Raw genomic sequence first — 12,893 nt, forward strand, 5'->3', positions numbered from 1 at the left:
AAAGGGTGTGGCATGGCTGTGACTAACATGAAAGGACCCTGCTCTTCTGAATTTGTCACTATATTCCTGGTATTACTACAGCTGCTGCTACCATTAGTAGTAGCAGTAGTACATCTGCAGTGAAGGGAAATCAAAGGAAGGTGGAAGTCAGATGGTGACAGCTGTAGTGTAGGAGCTGCAGACTGAATAGAGAGAAAAGAGCAAAATAAAGGGCGAGGTCAGGCAGGATCTCAGGAAAAGGAAAAGCAGAAAAATGAGCAAAACTAATACTGTAGACTGAAAGTGAACCTTTCTTCACAGAGACTGTTAAGAGTCAGCTAGTGAAGGACTAAGTAATCAGCTAAGTAGCCTAGTTGGTTGGCATTGGGTTCGTATGTGTAATAATATTTTGCATTGTTTATAGCTATCTTTTAGTTATTCTGTGTTTACTGAGTTAATTCATGTTTTAAATAAACAGCGCTTACAAATTCATCAGTCCAGAGATGGATTTACCAGTTTGCCTCTTCTCATATCTATTACAGAGAGACCATCCTGATATGGCTGTTGGCCGGTCATTTCTTTATTAGGGGAATTGCTGGCCAAGATGCTTGGCTGATGGCTCATCAGAGTACAGTCACTGGTTAGAACTGGTTTTCTGATAGCTGGGAATCTCTCCGTACTTTTTAATCAGAGTTGGGATACAGTGAGGGACATATACTCTTGCAAGCACATGTACACATGCATGTGTGTAAAAAGGCAGTGGGTAGTTTTTATGCAGAGGCAGGGAGATGAAACACTTTGTGATAGATACAGAATCCCTGGTGACCTGAAGTGGTCTAGTGGATTTGTTGCCCTGCAGAATGCCTCTGCATGTATTTGTAAATACAACAGACATCACAGACAATGTAAGTATCCCATGCATAGTTAGACCAGTAGTGCAGCCCTAGGAGGTCTCATTACTCAAGGAAGTAGGAAGTGTACAGCAACACGCTTTACACATTTGCACCTCAACACTGTGTATGAACTGCAGCAAAAGTCACTATCACTAACTATGAATCCCAAAGCTATGCCATCTGCAAAAAACTGGCTCTTTTCCTACAGTGTGTAAATAGTACTTTCCCCCACTCTCTATTTTGATTTCCCCATCGCATGTATTTTTCTTCTCCCACCTCCATTTCACATAATAAACTTAGGAAATGCTTGGTCTTTTAAAACAATTTCCCAGCTACAGTCTGGGAACATAGCAACAGCACTGCTGTGGGAGAAGAGGGGTCTGGCAAGGGAAAGGAGTAAGTTCCTCTACAGCAAATGAGGAAATATGAAGGAAAATGGAACAGTACGCTCCACCCTCCCATTCCCAGCAGGGAACTCTGGCCTCCCTCTTCTAATCCTGGCTGGGCAGGGTAGAGAGCTGGATCCCTGATTATGCTTGCATTTCCCAAAGAATTCAGCTCACAGCACTTGAGATATAAAAAGCCTGGCTTTCTTTCCACAGACTATTAACACCCCACAGCACTTCCAACACTTAAGTACTCCTGGCTTTTGCAAACAAGTGGTCCCCCACTGGGAATGTTACTCCTGCAAATACTCCTAATTTCGGCTCTCTGCCAGTGGGCATACGGCACAGGTAAGTGGAAATGTATTGTTCTCTAATGGTGCACTCCTATGGCTATCTATGCAGAAGTAAGAAGTTAGTACTTGTAGCATAAGGCTGCTGGCTTAAAATACATTATCTAAAAACATCTTTAAGATAGGGAGTGGTGTGTAGTATCCTGCAGTTTTCTTAGCTGAAAGCATTTGCTGAGTATAACTTTTTTGGGGGAGTGTCTATTACTTAGGGCTCTCTTCATGTGTGATCTATAAGAGTACCTCTACTTCCACGTTATCCTGCCTCTTTTTTAAAATCATCTGTTGAGATTCTCCATGTGTGCCTCTTTCCATCAGAGTTTTTCAAATCTTCTTGGCAATGGTGCCCCAGCTTTGGAACACTCGCCTCAAGAGGTTTGCATGGCACCAACATTGCTGCTATTTAAGCATCAGACGAAAACATTTGCATTTACCCAGTCATTTTAACAGCATTTGGTGTAGCCTGCAAACTCATATACTAAATCTCCTAAACACACAAACTGGGGAGTAAACCCCATTCAACACATTGGAAATTACCTCTGCGTAAACATGCATAGGATTATTCTGTTACTTTTTTGTTTTGTTTTTGTGTATTTGTTTTAAGATGCCTTGAACAATGTTTTTGATAAACAGCACTATGGTGCTTTGACATTTAGGGGAGAAATCAAAACAGGAGATATTAGCCAGCATTGCAAGTTAGGCTTAGAGCAAAACCTGTGAATGGCTGGGAAGAATGTAGAACTGACAACTGGGAGCTAGAAATTACAAATCAACTTCAGTCTCATGTATAAAATCATTTTGTTAAACAGACCCTATTGGCCTACCTCTACCAACTTGCATGATTCATTAAAAACAAAATAATTTGTCATATTGTTCTGTCAGATACCTATTATGTTCTATAGAGTACTTGTTTTCTGAATAAAAACAATGGGACCCTTGTGACCCTCCAGATATTGTTGGAACTACTACTGCCATCAACCTCAGCCAACACGGCCAATGGTTAGGGATGATGGAAGCTGTCGTTCAGCACCATCTGGAGGACCAGAGACTCCCCACCTCTGATCTAAAAAGTGTCTTGCTAATCCAGGGCTCCTTTAAAAATATTGCCAGTTTAAAGGGCTGAGGCCTGTCAACAGGCCACAGACCTCTCTCCACAATGCTTGAAGTTGTAACCACTTCTCCTCAGAATGGTTTTCTCAGCCCTTATCTGTATTTCCAACCTTGTCATACCATCCAAACAGCTCTTCTAGTCATCATCAATCTTTATTGCATTTAGCCATAGGCCATTGCATAAAACACAGTAAACATTTAAACCTGTACAGCTTAAAACACGCCAACATATCAGACCTATGTTCATTTGGCTTTAACATAATTTCCTCTTAGCTTTTTTGCGGCTAAGGCAAAATTTGCCACCGCAAGAGTGACCTGCTTATGTTTGTCAGCCAAGAGCTCCACCACCAAGTTATCACTAAAGATCCCTCCTAGAAAACTGATCAAGGGTACTAAAAATTTGTGTCTGGGGTCCTGGTACAGGGGACAAATGAGCAAATAATGCTCTAAATCTTCGGGTGCCTTACATCCGAAGACACAATGTCGTTCCTCTGATGGAATACCCATATATCTACCTTCAAGATAGGCTGTGGTCGTTGTTTGGAATCGAAGGTTGGTAAATGCTCTTCGTAGTGGGGCATGTGTCAAAGTGTCAAAATCGCAGGGTTTAGCATGATTGAGTTTCAGGTGGGGAAACCATGATGAAAAAGGAGCTGTAACTATTATTGCCCGATCTTGATTTGCGTCATGGTCAAAAACCAAATTTTGGAGGTCAGAGGGGTTGAGGGCCAGAAGCTCCTTTTGGGAGAGATTGTAAAATCCCAGTATTGCCTGGCACCCTTGAACCCACCCACCCATCCGATGTTGCTCGTGCCAGCAAAGCTTTGTAAAAGAGGTATGCTCCATGACAGAGATTCTCTTCCAATACCTTAAATAAGCCAGATCTATTCTTGCGGCGAGAGAGGGAAGGCCTCATTCAGCTCTTAAATGTGCAGACGGTGTCCTTTGGGGGAGCCCCAAGATCTGTCTGATAAATGTGTTTTGGAGGACCTCGAGCCGTGGTTTGAGTGAACCGCCCCAAAGCTCATATCCATATAGGATTTTTGGCAGAACTTTAGCCGTGAAAATTTTTGCCATCGGGTTGATCAACTGTCCCCCCCGCGTATAAAAAAACCTTCTTAATTGTCCCATGACTCTAACGCCCATTAATTTAGTGGCCTTCAACTGAGGACTCCATGAGAGCCTATCACTAAAGTTTATACCTAAGTATTTAAAAGACTGCACCTGTTCTAGTGACTGCCCGTTAAGAGTCCAGTTTGATTTAGATTTCTTATGTTTCCCACAGATCATTATTTTAGTTTTAGAGTAATTAATGTGCAGACAATGATTTTTACAATATCCTTCCAGTCGGATCAGCATCCGTTTTAAACCAACTTTATTTAAGGAGAACAGGACCAAATCGTCCGCATATAATAGTGACGAAATCTTCCTGGTCCCCACTGCTGGAGGGAAGAAAGAGGGAGAGGCCATTGTGGGGATGATATCATTTATAAAAAAGTTAAAAAGGGGCCAGTATACACCCTTGTTTGACTCCCCTTTCAGCTGGAATTTCTTGCGAGAGGACTCCGTTCATCCCAAGTCAAACCCGCAAGAAATTTGCCTGATGGAGGGACCTAATCAGCCACAGTAATCTTTTATCAATGCTAGTTTGACCTAGTTTGTACCACAACAAATCTCTATCGATTGAATCGAAGGCAGAAGTAAAATCAACAAATGCCACATAAATGGACCTACTTGGCCCCGCTGTGGGTTTTTTTATTAGATGGTGAAGAACGTAGGCCTGATCTACTGTACTCCTGCCTTTCCTGAATCCAGCCTGTTCTTCATAGATAATGGAATGATTGCAGTCCCATTCCCATAATTTATTTAGAAGGAACCGTCTGTACAATTTTGATAACACATCTAATAGGTTAATAGGTCTATAATTTCATGGATTTGAGGGGTCACCTTTCTTAAAAATAGGGACCACTATGCTAGTGCGCCAACCTGAAGGGATGGTGCCAGAGGAGTTGATGTATGAAAAGAGTATGGCTAAAAGTGGGCCCCACCAGGCGATTTCAGAGAGAAATAACTCTTCTAGTCAATCAGGGGTGGGGAACCTTTGGCCCTTCAGATATGGCTGCTCCCATCAGCCCCAGCAAACATGGCTAATGGCCTTGGATGACGGGAGTTGTAGTTCAGCAATGTCTGAAGGGCCAAAGATTCCTCACCCCTGCACCATATTGTTGTAAGCAAGAGCTCTGTCCCCTTACCAACAGGCTCTCCTTCTTACTGTACAGTTTTCAGCCAGGGCCATCCCTGCCATGCAGCAGGTCTGCTTCAGGCAGTGCCATACAAGGGTATAGATTAAGGCATGAACTAGCATCTGAATGGCGTGGCAAGCCTTTAAAAAGTGTTGGCCCTATCAGGATGTGGGTGCCATTTGGACCCCACTTCTGGCAGCAACATGTGTTAGGTCAGCACTGTCTTCAGCCATGAGGCCTGGTGATGACCCACTTTTCTTTCTGTACCACTCAGTGCTGGTCTAAGATATTTTGCTGCCTGAGGCAAACAGCACATGATTCCCCTGACTCCCAAACCAAATTAAGTTAAGGTCAGCCAAACTATTTTGGCTCCTGAGATAGAAAATCCCACAAGTGCCTCTCCAACTTCTCAGCACTAAAAAATCAACAATAATAAATTAACTAACAATTTTCTTCCCTTTCATGACACTGAAAACCAGTTGCCTGAGACAATTAATGGTAGGGCCACCACTGCGCTCCAGTGGCCCATATGTCAGCAGAGACAGGATCTCAGCTATCACCCCCAGAACTCTGCCAGCAAATAGATGGAAGGAATAAGTGGAATGTCTCTTTCTTTCAGCCTATCTACACCAGATATCACATGGTGGTAGCTAGGACAGCAGGGCAAGCAGCAATCTCAGGGCCAGCCCTACCACTAGGCAGAGCGAGGCTTCCACCTCAGGTGGTAGATGCTGATGGGTGGGGAGCTGACACAGCTGTGTTTTACATGGGCTGCCCTGAGCTGGACTCAGCTTGCCGATGCTGAAGCAAGTTTCAACTACGAGTTTCATCGGCTTTTGTAGATGGCACCAAAATGTCTTGGATTGGCCCTGGCACCCATCAGGCACCAGAAAACAAACAGTTGAGCTCTCCTTACCATGGTATATCATTACATATGAAGAAGATCCAGTGTGGGATCTTGATTCTTTTATTTTATACAAGTTCTCCATCTCAAAAGCCTCCATTGTGGCCCTGGGTTGTATTCAAAGTAGCAATTGTTTCATCAGTGCAAGGATTTATCTTTGCCTCAAAGAACAATCTCCCCCTCTTCTCCTCCCATGCATCCCCTAAATATATTCTGAGCAGAGCAGATTTAAGGGACTGTGCAGAGGAAGGAGAGGGGAGAACCCCATTGTGCTAGTACTAACTCTTACGCTTGCACAAAACGTTAATTGAATACTGCCCCAGTGCTTATTCTGAAGCTACAAGGTTGTAAATGCTGGATCAAAGCTTTCCCATTAGCCACACCCAGAGAGGGAACTGGTTAATCTGCTGATCAGTTGCGAAATCTCCTTGAAGTGAATAAAAAAAAATCTGCACTTTTAAGTGACTCCCACCAGGTTTTATAGGAAAAAGGGGCGGGGTTTGAGTAGTGTTGTGTGCCCCAGTTTTTAGAAGAGAGAGGTAAAGATGCACTGGAACCGGCAGAACAGTGTGTTTCTACCCTGGATTACTGTCAACTCTTGACCAGAGTCTTGTGACTATTTTGGCATGGCACTAGATTCTATCTTAAAAGCAAGCACACGCCTGTAATTTGGCATGGCTTTTTTTTCTCCATCAAACGAAAAACTTATAATTGTTTTCAGAGATTACATCATTCAACAATAGCCTTTTTAGCAGGTATATTACAGCATCCTTTTTTGAGTTCAGTATTTGAAACCAATTCCAAACAAGCACCAACTGGAGAAATTCTGAACGTTAGTTTTCCCATTTGAATTGTAGAAAATTTCCCTTTTGGTTTTAAGCAGTGGTAGTGGGGTGAGAGAGGGATGGAGCAGGAAGGAAATATGTTAGCATTCAAGCTAAACAAAAATTTAGAATCCATAGATATGTTCAACAATATTTTTAATTTTACTATTAATTTCAATGACATGTCAATTGATTGAAAGAAAACCCACAAAACAGTTCCATATGACTGCTTTATCATGTAGCTTTAATTCTGCATCCTTTCTTTTGGCAAAACTTTTACCAGCTAGCGACCAGCCCTAACTACTTTTGCATAGCTTTGCTAACTTGACTGCACAGCCCTGATCAAGAGACCTTTGCTTTTACAACTGAAGCTAAAGTTCAGGAAGACACCTCACTTTTGCTTTGTTTTAATTCACATAGAGGGAGGGTGGAGGCAGGGAAATAGTACTTCCTCTGAAATCTGCTTCCGAAAGGAACTGCTTTTTCTTGTGGCATGGTTAAGGCCAGCTGTACGATAAGGTGTTGGTATTTAACACGGGCATGTTTGCAGCACATAAGAAGCTAGCTGTTCTCTGCAATGGAGCAGATTTATCTCCTACTCAGCTGCTGTTCCTGCACTTGAACAAAAGCAATAACAGAACTGCTACAGGAAAGAGTGGTGCCATCCAGTCTGGGAAATATTTTGTTAAATAAATATAATTGGATAGCAGCCAGCCAATTAGTGCCATGCTGTCTTGTGAAATAGAAAAGCATACTTTGGGAGGAGAAACAAGGCAAGAAACTCCTTCCTTCCTGTGCAGTTTCCTCTGCCTGCCTGTTTTTTTCATTTGTATCCGCCTCTGTGCAGACAGCAAGGAGGATTGGATAGTGTGGAAGGAGGTCTAGCTTCTGTTTCCCTTTCAGTCCCATTTGCAGCCAATGGATGGCAAGAGCTTGGGTTGAGTATGGAGTCTAAACTTTCATCCTTGCTTCAGTTTCATCACTCCATGTTGTGCTTTTTCTCCTAGGATCTCATGCCTTCATCATGATCCAGCTTGCCTTTTTTCAAAACAGCAGCTCAGTGGAATTTGTAGGCAATGCCACTCTGGATGGGAAACTTACCCATAGCATGGAGGTCCAAAATGGGCAACTCAATGCAAGCCAGCTGCTCCCATTGGAGCCTTTATACCTCTGGGAGCAGAGAAAGAGCAGTCTACAACAGTACCTCAAGCAGTTTGAGACACTGGTCAACATGTATGCTCGTGAAAGGAACGTACCATGTGAGTAATGAGGTGGGGAATGGGATGGTAGCAGCCACAGTTGTTGCCTTAGTAACGTCTCAGTTGTTTAGAATGATGGCATCGCTGAGCATCTAAGTTTGGGAAAGTGTGATGCTATTTCCTGTTGGTTAAATCAAATCACTGAGGCAATCCAGAAACTTCACCCTGCAATTGCAGCCAGGGAACTGTATCACTATAACAGAATATGGCAGTATTTACATATCTACCATGGGTTGAAAACAGAGGGTTGGTTCATCATTACCAGTCACAGCCTGAGAGCAGCTTCTCCATAGTTCTTTCCCATTCTTGCTGTGGAGATTCATGGATAAAGGAACTGTGCACATAGTTCCTTCGCATGGTATATGTCTCTCTTCCACACCACATACCAGCATATGTGAATCAGACCTGGCTTCAACCCTGGACAGAACGGTTACTGTTTCGTTACTGAACCAACCCATTGATTCACCTAGCCTCAGTGTCTAGAATGAAGAATGTGCTATCAGAATTATAAAAAAATAATTTTGTCCATCAGGAAACAATTGTCCAAGAGCTCAGCAGTGGCCTTTCCCCGTTTTTCAAATAGAGATCCTTTGATGAGAAATAGCAGAAAATAAATGTATATATAAAATATGTGCTGTACCCTTCAACTATGACCTTACCTGTTGGCCTATGGTGGAAATAAAACCAACTATATATTAATATATCTATTAATTCATGTTATATTCCTAAGTGTTTTCTAGCAACTCTTAAGGTTTTTGTCATGCTTTATAACTAAGTGGTAGATATCGGTCTTTGTTCTAATTTGCTTGTATATAGGTGTTTTCTGTTTAATTTGTCAAATGAGCTAAGGTTCAGATTTAGTAAAAGTAACTTGCAAAAGAAATAAAGTGCTGTCAAAGTGATCTGATTTGATCCAGCAGTTTGTACTGTGGAAAGCTTACTAGATTTAATAGGAAAGTTGGGTTGTATTGTAAAAATGCATTGCTTTGATCTAGCATTCAGATATTTTATTGTCTTATATTTATTAGTTGCTTTTTTTCGGAAAGGTGTACTCAAAGCAACTTACACAGTAAGTGCTATAAGACCTCAATAAAAGGTCAAATTGCCCAGATGGAGGTCAGTTCAGCTTTTAAATTATGAGGAAGATCCTGAGGAAGAATATCTGTCTCCCCAAAACTATTTCCAAAGAAAGATGCATCCGGTAATCCTAGCAGTGGTAGGAACAGAACTTCTCATACTGACAGTACTGTTCCGGCTCTATTACAAAGTTATTTGAAAACATTAATATTTATACTTTTTGGAGAGCTACCATTAACTGTAGCTCTATGTTGAGTGTACACTTGTTATTGTGTAACACAGGAATGGCTCTCAGTGGATAGGACAAAGGACTAATTTTCCGGAGAAGCCCAGACAGACTGTTTCCTGCATAGTACAAGTGTGCATTTTAGAAAGATGAGGTCATTTACGGAGAAAATCTCTTTTGTTGCAGATCCCCTACACATATATTGTACTTTGGGGTGCCAGATCTTCAAGAATGGCACCAACGGCACCTTCTATGAGGTTTTGCTCAATGGGACTGATTTCCTGAGACTCCATGCAGCCAATCATAGTTGGAGACCTTTACAGGACACTCCTGTGGCCAGCTTTGCCAGTAAGGAACTGAACAAATACCCTCAGACCAACATCAATCCAGCTTTCTTCCTACAGGAAACTTGCATCAATTTTGTGAGGGAGCACACTGAAGTGAAAGGAGCCTCAACTGGTATGTGAAACAGTAGTTACATGACATCTGAGAAGTACCCCCACCATGCCAGGTTGTCTAAGGGAGGACACAACCAAACCTCCTTCACATCAGTCAAAAACAAAATGTTCTTACCAACACACTCTTATTGGCAGGGATGTGTATATCTTGTGGTGCTCTTGCCCCACAAGCATAGACATACAGAATTCTATGTCATATGGTGAAGATAGGCTTGGAAGCATTTGATGATTAAAGCAGATATAAAAACATCTGATAATTCCAAAGGTGATGGGGGGGGGGAGAAGGAGTGGAATACAAAAGAAGGTTCCAGTGATCAGGGGTTCAGGACCCTTGCAAGCTTTGCCCCTCCTGCCTAGCTGCAGAATTCTGCACATATATCAAATGTTTTATTTGTGTTGTCTATTAGCTTCAGAATCCAGATTTTCTTGGTGCAGAGAATACAGTACACCAACAGACATTTGCTTTTAGATTTCTATTTTCTATTCCTTGCAAGAGACATACATAACCTCCTGTGAAAGACATTGGTTGAAATTACCTCAAGTGGATAGTAAACCACTTTGTAGATTCACCCCCCCCCCATATACTACCCTTCACAATACTTTTTTACAAGCAGGCTTCAATCTAACATTTTGAGCCATGAAGCTAGCTCAGACAGTAGCATCTTAAATCCAAAAGATCCCAGCTCTACACCCACCCACCTGAACAGGTGCAGCAATGTTACTTTCTTAGCAAGTCTTAACACAATGCAGGTGTGGCCCCTCAGCTGTAGAAAAGCTCTCAACTCTTCTCTTTTTGCCTTCCAGGGAAACATGAAGGACGCTCACACACACCACTGGTGGTAGGCATCAGCCTTGGTTCCCTTGCTCTAATGGCCCTAGCTGTTTGCATCTTCCTATGCACAGGTGGAAAGAGATAGCACCAAGCATAATAACATTACGTGGACCAGCACTCCTGCAGATGAGTTAGCCAAGCTAACCAGAAAGGAACAATGCAGACTCCTACCTAGGAATGGGAAAATCTGTCCATTTCAGTTTCTCCATTCATTTTTGCTCTCTTAAGTTCAGCTCTCAGTATTTCCACATCAGTCTGCAAATTATTTCACTGATATATGCATGTTTATGAACACTCTACCCCAGTATATGTATTTTTTTACATGTCACTTGGCTGGAGAACTGCATTGCAAAAAATGTGAACTTCCAAGGCTGGCTGTTTCAGTTATGTGTAATGTTTCAGAAAGTGTGGATTAAGCTGGTTAGCCTTTAAATGTGAACTGAATCAAATTTTTCTCCTACCCCTTCCAGTTTAATTTTCTTCTCAAGAAACATACCAATATCTGTATGAACCTGTATCCCTTACCTCATACCTACCTGTAAGATGAACTGTAGAACAGCAGCAAGACCACTGCCAGTATCATAGGAATCTTTTTATTTCCTACTGCTCTACCTTGGAGGTCCCCGATTCATAGGGTCGCCATAAGGCATAGTCAACTTGAAGGCACATAGCCACAACTACTACTTAGGCAAACAGCTTCTCCGCTCAGTCCATTTCACCTGTATATCAATGGACAGAAACCAGAGAAGCACAGCAAAAAAACACACCTGGATGACTTTGTGCTCTTCAATTTCCCTCAACTCTTCTTTTAAAGCATCCTAAATCTTGAGAATTACTGCTACTATTTAACATTTATTTCAGTCCAACAGAACAAGAGATATTGAGATAGGATTTATGCATAGTTTTAAAATGAACTTCACTGCCACAAGATGTGGTACTGGCCACTGGGTCAGTCTAATTTATGAAGAATGCTTACTGTTGTGCCGGTTCCAGTATGCCCCCACCTCTCTTTTCTGAAAATGGGGGCACACAGCGCCAGTCAAATTCCACCCCTTTTTACTATAAAACCCTGGTTGGATCAGCTCGAGTTCTTTTTTTAAAAAAATCAGCTTCAGACAGACTGATTGGTAGGCCAACCAGTTTGTCTTCCAGATGTGGCCAATAGAAATGTTTTGCTGCAGGCTCACGCAGATAGTGACACTTTGCTGTGGGTGGTCCTGAAAGGCCTGAAGTCAACAGTGGGGAAGGGAGGTGTTGCCAGTAGAGGGCACAGTTGCTTCAAAAACGCAACCAGAAAAATTCTGGATGCTTTTGAAGTGACTAGTGTGCCCACAGCCAAGGTCTATCCATGCCTATTAAAATGGAGGCTCCATTTAGCCATGTCTTAGGCAGCACGTTTGCTGTAGCGAGAAAGAGTCAAGGGAGGACTATTGCCTTTATGTCCTGTTTGTTGGCTTTCTGGCTGCCCACAGCTGAATAGAGTGCTGGACTATAAGGGATGTTTTTATGATTCTGGATCCAGAACTGGGCATTGCAGTATCTATGCCCAGTCTTTACAAACAGCATCAAGATGAGGTTGCAGAGTGTTTGGTGGGGCAGGTGTACCCAAGGCAATGTGATATATACTTCAGCAGATTCTAGCGAAGAAACCCATTGGTGGCTCTTGTTATACCTTCAATAACACCATTCATTCTATGCATGCAACACACAATGGCAAGTTTCAACAAAGACAATCCAACATCCCAGAAATATCCCTCTAGTGTCTTTAAGGGAATCAGGAACCACAGAGATGTCTGCTTTGATGAAAACAGATTGTATCAAAAATAGCACTAAGTCATGGTCCCATCAGCACAAGGATTTCTGCTTGCACAAGGGACTTTCCCCCTCCCCCTGCATACCTCCTAAATCTGTTCTAGGGGTTCCCCCAACCCCCTGAAACACATTTGGGGACAGCATGGAGGAGCAGAAAGGGGAAGTCCTGTTGCAAAAGCATAAATCCTTGTGCTGACGGGACGTGTCACTTGGATACCACCCAATGCTTCTCTTACCGAAGCTATTACTCCTTTAAACAGAACTCTTCTAGACATCAGGACCCAATTACTTTCTTTCCCTGGACTTCCTTGAGATGTCAGCAGTAAGTGGCTAAACGAGGAGTTGGGGAATAACTCCACACATTGAGTGAAAATCCAACAATTGTGAAGCAGCTCCTAACACATCATTCATAAATGCTCCAATGAACCTCTCTAGGTTATACTCCAAATAGTAGGCATAACCCTTCTGTTTCTGTAAAATAGTAAACTTGTAGCTTTCAGCTTTGAAGTGGTGATGGCTTTTTAATAAAAGCAATCCTTCAGA

General features: G+C 42.4%; 1 protein-coding gene across 1 annotated transcript; it reads left to right on the plus strand.

Annotated features, from left to right (window-relative positions):
* Positions 1–1,261: 1,261 nt before the first annotated feature.
* On the plus strand, positions 1,262–12,893 carry PROCR (protein C receptor). Its single transcript, XM_061636576.1, has 4 exons — positions 1,262–1,606; positions 7,694–7,945; positions 9,435–9,707; positions 10,511–12,893. Exons 1-4 carry the CDS (start codon positions 1,549–1,551, stop codon positions 10,621–10,623), a joined length of 696 nt encoding a protein of 231 aa, XP_061492560.1. The 5' UTR covers positions 1,262–1,548; the 3' UTR covers positions 10,624–12,893.

Source organism: Rhineura floridana, chromosome 7 (genome assembly GCF_030035675.1).
Source record: "Rhineura floridana isolate rRhiFlo1 chromosome 7, rRhiFlo1.hap2, whole genome shotgun sequence".
Classification (NCBI taxonomy): domain Eukaryota; kingdom Metazoa; phylum Chordata; class Lepidosauria; order Squamata; family Rhineuridae; genus Rhineura; species Rhineura floridana.